Below are 14,911 nucleotides of genomic sequence, written 5' to 3'. Positions count from 1 at the left end.
TCCCTGTCGCTCAGACCACGAGTTTTCTTTTACTCGGAGATCTGTTAAGACTTTCGGCGAAGTTCACGCGGGAGTGATTTTGTTTTCTTGTTTGTTTATTGATGTGTTCAAGGGGCGCGAAGGGGAAAGGTTTTTTTTTATTTTTTTTTATTACATTGCGGGCCACACACACAACACAGACAAATACCACCACACACAGAGAGAGCTTTGTTTTGGCGGCATCGGAGCGGGCCAATTTTACGAGAAAAGGAACTACCCGGTGAGATTTGCGGAATGGTTCTCTCAGCTTTCGGGATCGCTGGCCCGGCCCAAGGGGTCGGGGCTGCAAATGCCAATGTCAAGCGTCATGGCTTGCACATTGCACTGCCCGTCAAAAGCAACTTTTCCTCATTGTTATACCTTGCAAAGCGGCTCAACAATGTGCAAAGCGGCTCAACAGAGTGCATTACAGGCAGGACCCGGAAGATACACATATCTAGCATCCCTGGCTCTGAATCTGGAAGGCTTTGAGGGCAGCTGCACAAGACAAGCGCGTCCAAGTACTATTTTCAGGGTATCATGACATGACGCAGGAACCAGGAGTCCTGCTACGAAAATAATTATTAGTAATTATTCTCCCAGAGGTCATGTCATTTTCCACGCACATTTCGACGAGCAAGGGTTCAGCGTTTTATTCCTTCACGGACTTTTCAGCCTTCCTTCGACAGCCTCTACTCAAATCAGAGGTTAATCTCGAAGTACAAATCGAGAAAGATGTCAACGGTCTGCTATCTTGGGTTTCTGTTCCTGCCGTCGAACAAGAAAAGAGTGCTTAGAGGAATCATATGGTGGATGTGATGATAATTTTAGAAACTCCAAAATATCTTCCGAATACTGCTGCTCTTGTCTACAGATCTACGCCCACCAGCACTATGCCGTCTGTCCGTCACACAGCCAAAAAAGCGAGTAAGCAAGCATGCACGCCCCCGAAGACCAACCATCTATGTGAAGTGAAGTAGGATCGGAAAAGAAGCCGGGAAAATCCCGTCCTCGGTCATGTCAACCTTTTTGTTCGCGCCAATCATCCCATCGAAGTCGCCAAGCGATTATGCACTACCATTTTGCTGCACCTTAGGACCGGACAGCAAGCCCCTAACACCGCCCTTACCGCCGACTTCGCGGAAAATGCAGTTGACTTTGAGATCGGCGGCGATGTTAATTTGTACTTCGATCTTGGCGCCTTTCTTCACGCCTCGAAGCGCGGCTTCGGAAAGGACTTTGCCAACTTTCCATGTCTTTTCACGGAGCTCTTCTTCCTCATCCTCGCTGTCGTAATCGTCATCGTCGTCATCCGAGTCCCTTTCTTGCTTGGGCTTGGGTTCGGGTTTCGTGACTTTGATGTGTCTTGACCCCTCGCAGAGCTTGATCAGGACGTTGCCACCTTCCCTTGGAGTGGCAATTATGGCTGTTCTTCGGACTGGGAGAGAGGTTTCAGCGTCGACGATTGCGTGGAATATTCCTGAGCTCTCGTCCCCTGAGATGCAGAGCACGCCAACAGCGTGGGACAGATGGGGCGTAACTGTAACCATGGGATGTGTGCTCTGATCGATGTCTTCTAGCTCGAATTCCTGGATCAGACTTGCCTGGATAGCGGCGCCGCGGACGGAGAGCTCGTTGGGGTTGATAGCAGTGGGAGAGGTGGACGGCGCGAGTATAGTGGTCGTCTCTGGGAATGCGTTCTGAATCGCGGAAGCGGTTTTGGGGGTATGAGAGTTGCCTCCTGCGAGGATGATCTCAGAGATGTCGAGGGGGTCAAGCTGAGCTTTCTCAACTGCGTGAGTGACGAGGCGCGCAAAAGCGGCGAAGTGCTTTGAGGCTAGCAGCTCATACCGCGAGCGGTTGATGGTGGCGGTAAAGTCCAGACCATTGGCCAAACTCTCTACGGAGAAGTTGGCAGAGGTGCCTATTGACAATGCCTTCTTTACTGCTTCGCACTCGAGTTTGAGCTTCGCCAGCGAGCGATCATTCTCCCGAGGATCGCCACCAGCCTTGTGCTTCTTGATGAACTCCTTAGCAAAGTGGTCCATGAGCACCTGATCCAACTTGAAGCCGCTGACTTCATAATCATGGACGGTTGATAGGACAGTGTAGATACCGCCACGTGATGCGATAACAGCAACATCTGACCGCGTGCCTCCCAGATCTGCCACAACAATGATCTTGTCTGCCACCTTCGCCTCCGGCCGCGCATCATAAGCCAGCACTGCCGCGACAGGCTCGCTTATGAATTGGAGCACTTCAATGCCAGCCTCCTTCGCCGCCTTGTTCAGCGCAGATTTCTGAGCGTCGGAAAAGTTAGTTGGCACAGTGATTACTGCAGCATTGACATCCTTCCCGAGATAATCCGAGGCGGAGTTTCGTAATCTCTTCAGGTGCCGGGTGGTAATCTCCGATACCGTGACTGTGTTTTCTGCCTCCTCTGCGGTGTCCCTGATCTTGAAGGCAACGTTGGACGCTGCTTGCACAGGATGAGCGGATTGGTGGCATGGGGTAGGATCTATCGACTTGAATCTAGAAAAGATCTTAGCAACATGTCTGCTGGCCAGAGCAGCACGACCAGAACGACGGTAGGCTTACGCTTGACCCAAGAAGTCTCTGAAGTAGGCGACAGTGTTCTTTGCGTTGCGGACGAGCTGCGACTTTGCCTGCCCTCCATGCAATTCTTCTCCTTCTACATATGACAGTATCGATGGAATTTGGCGGTCTATCCTTCGGAGTCAGAATATTGCAAGCCAACGGCCATTTTATGGGATCCAAGCATACCACCATCCTCATTGGCAATGACCTCCGCTTTTCCTTCCTGGGTTGTGTGTCAGTTGATTTCATGCAGGCAGGCTTGATGCACCCCTCCTACCCCGGTGGTAAAGGCAATGGAGCTGTAGGAATTCCCAAAGGATATCCCGATCGCAACCCGCTGCGCGGGGTCGTTTTCTCCACTCATTGAGGTCGCTTTGAGGCTTGCTCGATTGCAGAAGTGTAGGAGGAACTGTCACAACCTAGGGGTCTGTCACACAAATTACTGAGACGCAAAGCGCGAGTGACAGTGGTGTCCGATGGGGAAGGCTCAACATCTTAGACGCTAAGAAATTTAATGGCTTGTCATGGCAGATCTTCGGCTGGAGCCCGTCATGAAATCTTGGCGTTTACTTTCACCGACTTGGTTCAACTCTCTCCTCTTTCCTGCAACAACTGACCAGTTCTCTCGCACGTGATGGCTACCTCCTCGACTGTCCTCCTTCCGGGCGACAGCATCTCTCCAAGTGCCCTTCCTAAACCTCAAAACCGGAAGAAGCATCTCACTCTTGGTCCTGGACTGCGACACATGCCACCAAATACCATTGCGAGCACTATTGCTGGTTTGCTAGTCACGGACTCGAAGAAGAATGCTGCATGGGTGGAATACAATAGCGGTAGGGTAAGGCCATCGCCTTCACCTACCTACTTTCCTAGAGCGATTCGTTGAAATTATGCTCCTTCCCCTCGCCAACGCCCCACTTCCATTCACCATTCACCCTAGCTTAGCTAACACCCCTGATTGGAAGTATCTACCTGCTGCCGGCGATCTTGTCATCGCTACAGTAAACACCTCGGGTGGTGAGAACTTTAACTGTCTCATCACCCCTAACACCCCGTACGCTTCCCTCCCTCACCTCGCCTTTGAGGGCGCGACCCGCAAGACGCGTCCTCAGCTCTCCTCCAATTCCCTGGTCTATTGCCGTGTGATAAACCCCGGTAAAGACTCATTCCCTGAACTTACCTGTGTTGATCCATCAACGGGCAAGAGCGAAGGACTAGGGCCGCTAAAAGGCGGAATGGTGTTCAAGATCAGTCTGGGCATGGCGAGGAGGCTGCTCGCTGGAAAGAAAGGAGGCGTGACTCTATTGGAAGGACTGAGTGAAAAGTTAGGCTTTGAGGTTGCTATTGGAAGGAACGGTGTTCTTTGGGTCGACGGAGGAAGCGTCAAGGCAACACTTGCCGTTGGGAGAGCCGTACAGGAAGTTGATGAACAGGCGCTCGGCGAGAAAGGTCAAAAGAAGTTGGTGGAGAAGGTGTTGAGGGGCCTTTGAGATTGTAGTCAGGAAGATCGACGAGGTGCATCTCAGCTTACTCACGAAAGCATGACAGCATAGATGATTACTGTCACAGCATGGCACCAGGATGGCGGCTGAGGTTGAGGTGTCTTGAAATCATCCCTCTGCTGCTCATTCCTAGAGAGGAATAACCACCTGCCTACTTCGTGGATGCGACTCCGAAGTAGCGCCGCCCGTGACAATATCACGCCTAAGTGGCTGGAAACTCTCGAGATTTGCAAGATATCTTTTAAGGGACGGGTCGAGAGACGCCATATAGCAGTACTTATTGAGAGTTCATCCGCAGCGAGTGAGGAGTCATGTTCTTTGCAGGGCAATTGAGCGCCATTCACCCGCGCTTTCCTTTGAGCAGCCTGCGCCTTCCCTAGTCATACGATCCTCACTCGTCGGCCCGGTACAACCTTTAGTTTTAAACGTACGTGGTCAGGAATGCCGCCTTTAGGAGGAATTGAGATGTGAAATACGAAGACTGGTACCCGCCACTGTGTTCTACTCTTTACCGCTCCAAAAACGATGAACACCATACATCTGGAGAAGAAGGAGCAGCCGAAATTTCAGCCCGGAAGGAGCAGTTTTATTTAATTACGGCCAAATAGACCTACTGTCCTACTGTCCTCTCCCATGCCACGACCGCTCTCTCGCACTCACTCTTTTGCTATCGCCTCTGTAAAGGACCGCGACATGTCCTGAAAATGACCCGTCTTTTTTCGTTCACTTCCTTTGCTCCCAAGCCAAGGCGTCATGAGGAAGAAACGACGGTTACGCGCCTTTGCAACCGTGGCTGTGCAGTGAAGTAGAGTAACGCCTTGCGATAAGGCAGTCCCCACTCTGAAACCTGTTGAGGCTCATGCTGTGTTATTTTAGCGAAGACTCTTTGTGTTATAGGGAGTCTTGGATACGGGAGATTGCGCCAAAGAGCTCCTAGAACGGCGATATAAAATCTCAAAAGGGCTCTCAATAGGATGGACCACTCGATCTACATCAAGGGGTGTGTTCGTTGGTGTGCAATAACTTCTAAACTTCGTGGTTTGATCACATGGTACAGAATATAATGGTGCCCATCGCTTTCAACACTGAGGCTTCCAGCAAACAACGCGTTCTTGCTTTCTAGGCCGAAGAGATCGCGGAGTAATAGCTAGAATAGAAAGTCTCAAGATGCTCTTCCTCGAGATGCTCCGTGACCTTAACCACTGGCCCACTGTAACCGCCGAAGCCAATGAGCCCCTCTGGAGATGCTATGCCGGCGCCCTCCTTTAGCTCCCCGCTGGGTTCTCTTCGATGGCTGGCGAGTCGAGGCTTAAGAACAGTCCCTCAAGGCAGGCTGCGGATTTCAGTCGGATTCATATCTTGCTCCCTAAGACCTGGATTTGGCATTTTAAAGCGAGTACATATCATACTGAATGGCGAGCAATTTTCAAATGCCTTGCATTTGAGCTTCACATTTACTCAACACAACAGGAATAGTCCCTTCCGAAGTAGGTATCGGCAGGGTCTCCACACATCTGTTTACCAAATGGTATAGTATTGAGAGAGATTAATGGTTCACGTTTATCAGAGCCATCCTTCCGCCTCATGAGCTGTTTCATGCTGTTCAGAGAGCACAAATCCAAAGTACTAAAGGCAGAAAACCTTGATCTCACCATTCAGAAGATCCCCGGACCCATGTATCACGTCCGCTCCCACAAGCTGAGACAACTCCAGTTGATTTTCGCCCGTCCACATGTGGTCATCACCTCAAACGCATACTGCAGATCTTTAAGCATCACCGACCTCTGATGCCATTTCACACAGATCCATGACCAGGAAGTCCAGACCTTTTCCATGCGCCACGCAAGATTTCAAGAGCCCGGATTTCTTTGAGTGGATACGTCGATCATATGACCGGGGCATGCAGGTGATGACGCTATCTTCAAACTGCGACAGTGCATTTGGTGTCAAGTGCTCTGACTTCTTGAAAATACACGACACTGAAAAGAACAATTACGCCGAAACCATTGTGCCTAATCCAAACCTAAACCAATCAATACGACCAACCCATCACTTCTGTCCCTGTGTCCAGAAACGAGCATGACATGGACTGATTCCTGAGTCTTTTGTCGTCATGGATATAACTTAGGGTTGAGGCATGGCATAAAAGTTTGGGGTCTATGGAAGGGCGTTGTTGGAAGTGCGGAGAATCTACCTGGATCCCAACTCAAATATAATATTCTACTATAACATTTGACATACGTACATTGAGTTTGTCTGGGATTCCTTGATATGACGGGCTCATAGGGATAAGTGACCTTTTTTCTCATCTAAATATCTTGGGTGAGGGTAATAGGAGTTCAAGGCGGCATTAGGGATGATAGATCCAGTATCCGAACTAGTGTGACTCCCCGACTAGGTAATACACTAGGAGATAAGGTCATATGTGAAACAGAAAAGTGTCTTTAATGCCACAGTTTGTTTTTAGGTTTTTAGCTATAGTCAATGCTGACATTGCTTCTACCTGCCCGTGAAAGCCAGTGGCCACCAAGGAATGCGTAGTTGCAGACCCCCTAACCACCATCTTCAAATTGCACACATCTTATTTTACGCAAAACCTTTGCCCTACACCCGCAGAAAGCCTTCCGCAGAACGCGCTACCAGCCACCATTCACACCCCATCTATCCCGTCTCTATTTCAATCCTTTCCCTTCCCGCGCCCATCTACGGAATAACCCTCTGCGGATCCCTCGGGAACAAACTGCACATCCTAATATTCGGTAGCCCTAACCAAAACTGGACAATACGCTCCAATCCAAATCCGCCACCACCATGCGGCGGACACCCATATCGAAAACACTCCACATAGTCTTTTGTTCCAGGGCCATTGGGGTCAACGGGTGGGTCGTGCTTGCGCATCATGTCGGCCAGCAGGTCCGCGTTATGGATACGCTGGGCACCCGAGAGGATTTCTTGGCCGCGCATGAACATGTCGTAGGAGTTTGAGAGGAGTGGGTTGGCAGGTGAGGGCATGGTGTAGGCGGGACGGATGGCAAGGGGGAATTGGTCAAGGACGTAGAAGTCGGAGTTGTATTTTTCGAGGACGAGGCGGCCGAGGTGTTTTTCTTGGGGGGTGCTGCGGGGATTAGATGGGTGCTGAATATTAGGAAAGATTAAAGGGGGAATGGGGGATGGGTGGAATAGCTTACGTCAAGTCATCATAATCACCCAGCTCCTCTCCAGCTTCCCTTAGCATCTTAATCCCCTCCATAAACGGTATCCTTGGCACCTTCCCTGATTCCGGAAGCTTAAACTCATCAACATGATACGCACTCCTCACAAGCTCCGTCTCCTTCTTATACCGGGTATTCAGCTCCTTGAAAATAAACAACATGAGATCCTCCAAAACACTCATAACCTCATGATAATTCTCCTCAAACTCCATCTCCATATCAAGCCCCGTAAACTCTGTCAAATGGCGAGCGGTATTCGAATTCTCAGCCCTAAACACCGGACCAATCTCCATGACCTTCTGGAACCGCGACGCAATTAGCATTTGCTTGTAGAATTGCGGGGATTGAGCTAGATAGGCCGGCCGATCGAAGTATTTGAGCTCGAAGACGTTGGCGCCGCCTTCCGAGGCCGCGCCTAGAATCTTGGGCGTGTGGATCAAGACGAAGCCTTTCTGGGACAGGAATTCTTGGAACAGGGTACAGACGCCGGACTTTATGACGAAGATGGCATGGTTGATTTTGGCGCGGAGGTCGAGTGTGCGGTTGTTAAGGCGAGTGTTGAGGCCGACGAGGGGGCGAGCGTCACTGCTTTCGGCTTGCTTCTCGTCTTCGTCGCCGAGTCCCTCGCTGGGGAGTGGGCGCTCGGCGTCTTCGACTTGCAGGGGCAGGGGAACTTCGGCCTTGACCTCGATGAAGAGCTTGGTGATGTGGATCTCAAAGTCCTTGATCGATGCGCTCTTGATCGGCTCTTTGACCCTCTTCACCATCCCAGTTACCGCCAATGTACTCTCTGTACTCACATTCCCACAGAACTTGACCATCTGCTTGCTCAGCTTGTCACTCGCCGCAACAACCGCTTGCACCGTGTTCAGTCCCTGTCTCAGGTTCAGGAACGCCAGCTTCGCAGACTGAACACGCGCGTTCTCGACCCAGCATCGGAACGTGACTTCCTTGTCCTCGAGCTTCTCGAGGTCAGAAAGGTCGACGCGAGGGGTGCCGGTGGGCTGGAAGTCTTTGGAGCCGATGAGCGGGAGTTCGCCATACGCGTCTACGGAAACGTCGGCGGCGTCGTCGGCTTCCTTCTTCTGGCGCTCGGCGAGCTCGCGGGCTTTGGCTGCGGCCTTCTTCTCGGCCTGGAGAAGGTGTTAGCCGCTATTAGGTTCCCCTTGTGCGGAATGCCAGGACGCGAAGGGAGAGGAGTTCGATTACCTTCTCCTTCTCCTTCTGGGCCTTCTTCAAGGCATTCTTGGACGGCTGTTGGGGATCGCCTGAGCCTGAAGCTTCAGGTGCAGGCTCAGTCATGGCGGGGTAGTTTTCAGTTTCCGGCGGAGCCTGCGGTGGATTTAGCAATGCTGGGGACACAATCAAGAAATTGGAGGTTGGGGAGGACGTACACTTGACTTTCTGCGGGACTTGAGTTGTGGTGCTTGCTGTATGACTCCACGTTCAGGCTTAGGTTGAGGTGGGATGAATTTATAGTGGGGCTCAGCCTGGCAAAAACTGTGAATCATGGCCAGCCCAGCCCCCCCAGCCAGAATCGTCACGCCGTCTCGTGACACTCTCGCCTTAACATTGAACGACACCACTACAAGAACAACGTCTCATTCATATTAGTAGGAGACCCCTACCTAGCCGATCATTACCGCCTGGAAGGCCATCAGTCGATGATCAATTGACTCCCCGCTATGGTAGAGTCGGAATAAAGACTCTAACCTAATCCGTAATGCCTATATCGCTATGCCATGAAGAAAAGAGAGTCCGGGTTCCTCACCAAAATCGTCCAACGCATATCGCAAGAAAGTCTCATGGTAAGCCCAATTCCGTGACCATGCGAGTCACATCCACCAGAGACAGTCCTGTCCAGCCATATCCTCACCCCCAAATTGCCGCCGGGGAGCCTTTACCAATAAATCCAGTATACCCATTCATCCAATCGCTCAGTGTCGCTTTCCGAAAGACCTTCGCCTTATCCTTAATCCATCACCTATCCTAGGTTGCCTCAACCTGAGGGCATGGCAAAGGCAAACTGCAGAATGAGCCACAAGATGCCTATATGAAAGTAGACGACCGATTGATCGTAGTATTGCCCTCCCAAACCCGAACTGTCTTGCTAACAACAGCCTGCTTTGGGCCTTGGCAACCGTAAATGTTGACGTGATTGTCGTGGAAAGCTGATGCAGCAATCAATAGACGGTGAGGGTGAAACGCGGTAGCAGATATCGCTGCGGAGCGGTCCCCGAGGAAGCCTGAGTACGGCTCGAATTGAGACACCGTCTGGCCATTGTTGATATTGAAGATTTTGACCTGGTGACGTTGTGTGCCACTGAAGCTGTTAGTCTGCGCTCAAACTTCGCCGGGTTACACTTACGTTGCGAAGACGGGGGCATGCTCATGGACGCTCAGCGTTCGTAACGTGTCCGCTGTAGCTCGAATTGTCCTCACACTCTTGTCCATGCGGATATCCCACAATTTGACTTCGCCGCTTCGGCAGCCGCTGATTAGCTCTCGTTGGCCGCCTCGTTGCAGATGAACGTTAGTGATCCATTGCTTGTGCTCTTTCCATACTTTCACCATGGCAGTTGCAGGTTTCTGACGCTGATCGTAGACGCGGATAGCGCCGTCGCCAAACCCTGCCGTGAAAACGTCACCCTCAACTTGATCAGATGTTAATGATGTAATACACGAGCCGGATCTTGCAGGGAGTTCCTATGAACATGTTAGACACCAAGTGTATTACTGGCTTTATTTCACTCACAGTCGTGCATATCTCCGTTCCAGCACTCCACACACGAATGACTTTGACATCTCCGGCCACCAACACCGAACCCCTTCCCTGCTGCCAATCGAAAACTAGACCCGCGTTCTTGTTGCTCGGCACAAGATCAACCAAAGCCCGGAAAGCCGAGACAAGCTCAGTTTTTCCTCTTGTATCGTAGTTCCTGAATATCTTGATGACTCCATCCGATGATCCAGTCATAAGAAGAGCAAGATCATCTTCGTTGATGAAACGGACCTCTGTAATCTTTGAATCCGTTGGGTTGCCATTGGAGAAACAGTTGATCCTATTTGGCGAGCGCGCATAATCAATCACGTTGACGGTATCTTTGTTATCTGTGACGATGAGATGATCTTCAAACTGATGGAAGCACATCTTCATGGGCTGACTGAGGTTGTCAAAGTATCCTCTTGGTAGATCCCAGCGATTTGTCGCTGCAACGTCCTTCAGCGGTTGAGTTTCTGCAATGATCTTATCGTTGCGATTCCGGCGCCAGAGTCTGCCATTGTAGTCGGTACTACCAGGTTCATCCGCCTCGCTGGGTTTCATTTGCGGCTCACGGAAGTACTCCACCGACCATTCGAAGAATGTGCTCTTCAATGGAAGTTCAGGCTCCCGTGCTAGGCTTCGAGGTACGAAGCCCCTATTTTTCGGTTCTTCTTCAACATGGTACTTTTCAGGAGTACGGGGGCGACCATCACTCGGTGGTGCATGAAGATCTTCCGTCTTCGCTCGTCCGGGGCTCTTTTGTGGTGAGGTTGAAGGCTCGCTCCCGGCCCAGAAATTTTTGAGTGATGCCGCGACGCTACCAGTTCTTCGTAGTCCGCCAAACAACCCTAAATAGCTTTGTTCTTTCGACGGTGTGGGCGGGTTGGAGACTTGTTGGGCCGGCCTCTCTTCGTGCGTCTGGTGGTTGGCACGTTTCACTGGACCTTTTTTGAGAGCATCGTCGAAAAGGGGTTGAGCTAACTTTGCCAGAGATGATTCCAGTAGAGAGATTAGGACATAATCAACAACGATAGTGGCATCCCTTGCAATTTCTGGGTGAGGATCAACAGACATAACAAGCATCTCCTTCCAGACGGCAGCGTAGATGGTATTCTGGGAGCACGTATGTGGTTGTGCAGAGGTGCCGTTGGCTTCTGAGCGCATCTTCATATAAAGGCCATCTCCATTCCGTTCCTCCAACTTTGAATGGAGGGCGTTGTCCCCTTCCTCGGAAAATTGCTCAAATGCTGCAACCAAGAATCGGCTCTTGTACCGTAGGATGAATGTGGAGAAGAAAACAAGCAATTCCTTGCGGACCATGCTGTTCCCATCGTTCGTCATGACTAGAACCATTGACGCAATTGTTTCCTCGATTGAGGCGACCTGCGCGGTTACATCTCGGATACCTAGAAACGCCGTGAGAGCATATAGCATTGATACTCTGACTTCGGCGACTGGATCGATGACCAGGTCGCAGAGCCGTTCATGAGCCGAGCACCTAATACCGACCCATTTGGCTTCTTCGTAATTTACCCAGAGCTTGCTTAGACAGAGGCAAGACCATTGCCGAAGCAAAGGATTGTGCATGTCCTTAAGATGGTCCAAGCAGCTTTCAATCAATTCTGGAGACAAAGATGCGCGCTGTCCTTGATTATAGTCTTTGCAGAACATGGAGACGATGAACGCGCACATGGCTCGATGCTCACTGGCATTCAGAATTGGAATGCCTAGAAATTTATTAGATTTAACAAGTGAATGCTGAGGACACCATCAAGTTCATACCTTGGGCAGGGTTGAGAATTTGGATAAAGTATTGATACCCGTTGTCTTTGAGAAGATCGGCCTGACACGACGAGTCTACTGCAAGAATGCGGGCCCAAATGAAGACCATAACAGGCTTCAGTTCAATGGCTTGCGATTGCAGGAGCTTAAGAACGTATGGAAATATACCGATGCTCAATGCAAGATTCACAGCCCACGGTCCAAGGTCAAGGAATTTTGAAAGAAGAATGAGCGCACGAAGTCTGTGGACTTGACTGAGAAGAACTTGGAGCACGATGGGCAGTTGTTCTGGAATCTTCTGATCGACGGCACCTTGGGAGAGGTATACTTCAAAAGCTGTTAACTGTTCTGAGAAAAATTCGGAGTGTTTGTAAGAATACTCCTTCTCTCCTCGAACCTCGGCTTGGAGGTTGGGGAGCTGGGCTAGTATTAATTCTACAGCGAGATCCCAACTGCGCCACAACGGATGGTCGTGGGTCTGCGGAATTTCTGGGTGACAGACCGGATGACAGTGGTAGGCTCTCATGATCCGCTGTGCTAGAAGGAAATTGCGAAACAGTGCTGCGACCATTAAATCTTGGCGGAATAGTTTCTTGAACAAAGGCTTGGGAAGCGAGTTCCATGCAATGGTATCCGTAATTGCTGTGAAGATCCAGTTTAGCTCTCCAATTGGGGTACGCCGTTCTGAGACTTTGCCTGGAATGTGATGCGCGTCTCGAATTTTGATGTTGCTTGGCAGTGGATTTTGGAGTATGAAAAATCGTACTGCCATGGTAATGGGATCCGTCAGACATGAGGTGAAAATATCGGCGGGAAGTTCAGGGTTCGTGGGTAGCGATTCCTTCTCTCTGCACGCAGCCAGATGAATGCAGTCACTAAAATCCACATATTCCACGCTAGGATCTCTTCGACGGGCCTCCTCATATTCGCTCTGGTGCTTCTCGGCGAATTTATTGAAGTTGCTGATGATCAGGCCTGCATCTGAGCAGTCGTACACAAAGAGACTTGGCGCACCAATCCAACTTTGAAGATCGTAAAGCGACAAGGGGATATATTGGGTGTAGTTCCGATTGAAGACCCAGATCTCGCCCGAAGAGGTCGGTTTAGGCACTCCATGGCCGTTGTAGTGAAATAAGACCCGCTCATTGCGAGCGTTGCGTCGAAGCGTCGAAGTGTACTTCCTTGTCTCATCTGTTGTGGGGTCTAGTAACAGCTTGTAGCGAGTGCGCATGCTTAGTTGCTCGTATTGAGTCTGCAAAGCTTTGCCAATTTGGTTCATCGGAGTATGCCCAGGTGTCTGAGATGTCACACTGGGGTCAATCCAACATTCTTCTTTTGCGCATGGATTTGTCTTGATGACGTCTGGAGGATCCACACCGATGTTGAGGCACAGCGCAAGGACAGCAGAGACTGTCTTGAGCCGGTCCCGCATCCTCCATTCTTGAAGGGGGTATGCGCTGCTTGGGTCCTTGGGAATGCCGCCCGTTTCGTGCTTCTTGTCGGTATAGTACATGAAAAATGTCTGCAGGCAGAAGTCAGCACAAGGACTGTACTCTTCGGAGTCGGCTTGATGGGGTGGGGAGGGGCTACCGAGGTCAGAAGATTGTTGTACTCCTCTGAGTTGAGCTGGTCGTCCCAACCGTGGCGGATCTTGAAGTTTCCGTCGGCGCTGCTGGCTTCATCGGCGCTGTCTGCAGCTTCTTGGAGGCGGGGGCCAAAGTCGCTTTTCGCTCGCAGCAAAGAGGGTCGGGGAGCGGGGGTGCTGCTAGAGGCCGTAGCCATGTTAAGCACGTGTCCATTTAATTCAGGGCGGCTACGGTAGGAAGACAAGTGTGCGGCTGAGGACGTGGTCGGGCGCGAGGTGGTTGCACCCTGGGGATTTGGTGAATCCAGTGGCGCAAGCAACTGCTCTGCTGCTACGTCCATATCCGCCGACGCGGGAGCGTGAGATGCGAGGGGCTGTGGATGTGAGAGGCCACCAACGAGGGGAATGTCGTTTGCTGTTCTCATGTTGTACGTCGGCGAGCTGCGATGACGAACCTCGAGGCCAGGCCCATGTCGGAGCGGTAGTCTGGAGGGAGAGTTAGAAGAGCGAGTGAGATGTTGCAGCTTAAGTCAGTGGAAGAGGGCGCAAAGGCAGAGACAGTTCCGTCAAGGCCTTGGACGTCGCGGTGAGCGTGTTTGCTGGAGCTCGAAGCTTTGAAGGCTGGCCTTGCCCGGCTCGGCGGTTTCGGTGAGAGAATCACGTGACCCGGTGACCTCGGCCAATGAGCGGTGCGATGATGATCCATGGATCCTCCACCGGTGACTGCTTTCGCTCATCATTGAACTCTGGAGCTGCTAACGGTGTGCGCCGGCAGCTGTCCGTACAACGCACACGTCTCTCTTCACGTTCTTCACGCTCTTCGCGCTCTTTGCGCTCTCCACTGCAGGACGGGAGTTTGCAGTGCCATGCGAGCGTCGACTCTTCCATGATCAAACGCATACAGTAATAGTACACCGTACGGATCCGTAGGTATGTACACATTGGACGCCAAAAGCTCCGGGGCGGCTCGGACCACGCCTCGATCTTAGTGCATCTTCCCCGGGCGCCATCAGCTCACCGCAATGCTGCAAAAGGCCCCAAATGCCTTGACGGGCGTTTGGCTCCGGTGGGCCGCTCGTGGCAGTCGATGCCGATGGGACATTGTTGCTGTAGATTTATATGTTCCGATAGCCGCTGTGCAGACCGGAAGACGTGCATGGCTCTGCACCCCCGCGAAACAGCCAATTACCGCGTTTGACGCCCCCCCCTTGCCCGGCCTTTGGCGGCGATCCGAACTCAGGGGAAGCTTCAAAGGGGACGGCGTAACAACGCTGACAATGAGCAAAATGTGTAACAGGCAGAATGTGCATCATGGTTAGAAACAGTCAACAATTTGTCACAATCCCCCGTTGCCGCGTCCAATCGGTGTTTGCATCCGCTTTGTTTTAATGCTGTTGCTGTGAAGCCAGCGCTCGTGCAGTCGAACGGCTTTCGTCTCGTTGAAGACATT

General features: G+C 51.4%; 4 protein-coding genes across 4 annotated transcripts; 1 reads left to right on the top strand and 3 right to left on the bottom strand.

The window, feature by feature from the left end:
• Window positions 1–856: 856 nt before the first annotated feature.
• On the bottom strand, window positions 857–3,092 carry BDR25DRAFT_300374 (chaperone protein dnaK). Its single transcript, XM_033689358.1, has 4 exons — window positions 2,894–3,092; window positions 2,803–2,839; window positions 2,617–2,743; window positions 857–2,550 (listed from the first exon to the last, which is right to left on the bottom strand). The coding sequence occupies exons 1-4, from the start codon at window positions 2,978–2,980 to the stop codon at window positions 1,086–1,088; spliced, it is 1,716 nt and encodes a 571-aa protein (XP_033553155.1). The 5' UTR covers window positions 2,981–3,092; the 3' UTR covers window positions 857–1,085.
• Window positions 3,093–3,234: 142 nt separating this feature from the next.
• On the top strand, window positions 3,235–4,462 carry BDR25DRAFT_252237 (uncharacterized protein). Its single transcript, XM_033686165.1, has 2 exons — window positions 3,235–3,454; window positions 3,582–4,462. Exons 1-2 carry the CDS (start codon window positions 3,251–3,253, stop codon window positions 4,104–4,106), a joined length of 729 nt encoding a protein of 242 aa, XP_033553154.1. The 5' UTR covers window positions 3,235–3,250; the 3' UTR covers window positions 4,107–4,462.
• A 2,106-nt stretch (window positions 4,463–6,568) lies between these two features.
• On the bottom strand, window positions 6,569–8,639 carry BDR25DRAFT_300372 (aspartyl-tRNA synthetase). The gene is made up of 3 exons (XM_033689357.1): window positions 8,540–8,639; window positions 7,307–8,463; window positions 6,569–7,233 (listed from the first exon to the last, which is right to left on the bottom strand). The coding sequence occupies exons 1-3, from the start codon at window positions 8,630–8,632 to the stop codon at window positions 6,822–6,824; spliced, it is 1,662 nt and encodes a 553-aa protein (XP_033553153.1). The 5' UTR covers window positions 8,633–8,639; the 3' UTR covers window positions 6,569–6,821.
• A 329-nt stretch (window positions 8,640–8,968) lies between these two features.
• Window positions 8,969–14,063, bottom strand: BDR25DRAFT_252229 (WD repeat-containing protein-like protein mip1). The gene is made up of 5 exons (XM_033686164.1): window positions 13,467–14,063; window positions 11,877–13,398; window positions 10,086–11,821; window positions 9,699–10,036; window positions 8,969–9,653 (listed from the first exon to the last, which is right to left on the bottom strand). Exons 1-5 carry the CDS (start codon window positions 13,884–13,886, stop codon window positions 9,380–9,382), a joined length of 4,290 nt encoding a protein of 1,429 aa, XP_033553152.1. The 5' UTR covers window positions 13,887–14,063; the 3' UTR covers window positions 8,969–9,379.
• Window positions 14,064–14,911: the final 848 nt, after the last annotated feature.

This window comes from Lindgomyces ingoldianus, assembly GCF_010093535.1.
Source record: "Lindgomyces ingoldianus strain ATCC 200398 unplaced genomic scaffold BDR25scaffold_3, whole genome shotgun sequence".
NCBI lineage: Eukaryota > Fungi > Ascomycota > Dothideomycetes > Pleosporales > Lindgomycetaceae > Lindgomyces > Lindgomyces ingoldianus.
This window is presented reverse-complemented; position numbering and strand designations above follow the sequence as displayed.

What these genes read in the sequence shown, in the direction of transcription:
- BDR25DRAFT_300374 (XM_033689358.1), bottom strand. Translation starts at nt 2,980, where the DNA reads ATGAGTGGAGAAAACGACCCCGCGCAGCGGGTTGCGATCGGGATATCC. An exon ending in CCATTGCCTTTACCACCGGG is followed by an intron (nt 2,840 to 2,893) that starts GTAGGAGGGGTG and finishes CACACAACCCAG; the next exon opens with GAAGGAAAAGCGGAGGTCAT. An exon ending in AGAGACTTCTTGGGTCAAGC is followed by an intron (nt 2,551 to 2,616) that starts GTAAGCCTACCG and finishes GATCTTTTCTAG; the next exon opens with ATTCAAGTCGATAGATCCTA.
- BDR25DRAFT_252237 (XM_033686165.1), top strand. Translation starts at nt 3,251, where the DNA reads ATGGCTACCTCCTCGACTGTCCTCCTTCCGGGCGACAGCATCTCTCCA. An exon ending in TGGAATACAATAGCGGTAGG is followed by an intron (nt 3,455 to 3,581) that starts GTAAGGCCATCG and finishes CCTGATTGGAAG; the next exon opens with TATCTACCTGCTGCCGGCGA.
- BDR25DRAFT_300372 (XM_033689357.1), bottom strand. Translation starts at nt 8,632, where the DNA reads ATGACTGAGCCTGCACCTGAAGCTTCAGGCTCAGGCGATCCCCAACAG. An exon ending in CCCAGAAGGAGAAGGAGAAG is followed by an intron (nt 8,464 to 8,539) that starts GTAATCGAACTC and finishes CACCTTCTCCAG; the next exon opens with GCCGAGAAGAAGGCCGCAGC. An exon ending in GGTGATTATGATGACTTGAC is followed by an intron (nt 7,234 to 7,306) that starts GTAAGCTATTCC and finishes TAATCCCCGCAG; the next exon opens with CACCCCCCAAGAAAAACACC.
- BDR25DRAFT_252229 (XM_033686164.1), bottom strand. Translation starts at nt 13,886, where the DNA reads ATGAGAACAGCAAACGACATTCCCCTCGTTGGTGGCCTCTCACATCCA. An exon ending in ACAACAATCTTCTGACCTCG is followed by an intron (nt 13,399 to 13,466) that starts GTAGCCCCTCCC and finishes TTCTGCCTGCAG; the next exon opens with ACATTTTTCATGTACTATAC. An exon ending in GAACGGAGATATGCACGACT is followed by an intron (nt 10,037 to 10,085) that starts GTGAGTGAAATA and finishes ACATGTTCATAG; the next exon opens with GAACTCCCTGCAAGATCCGG.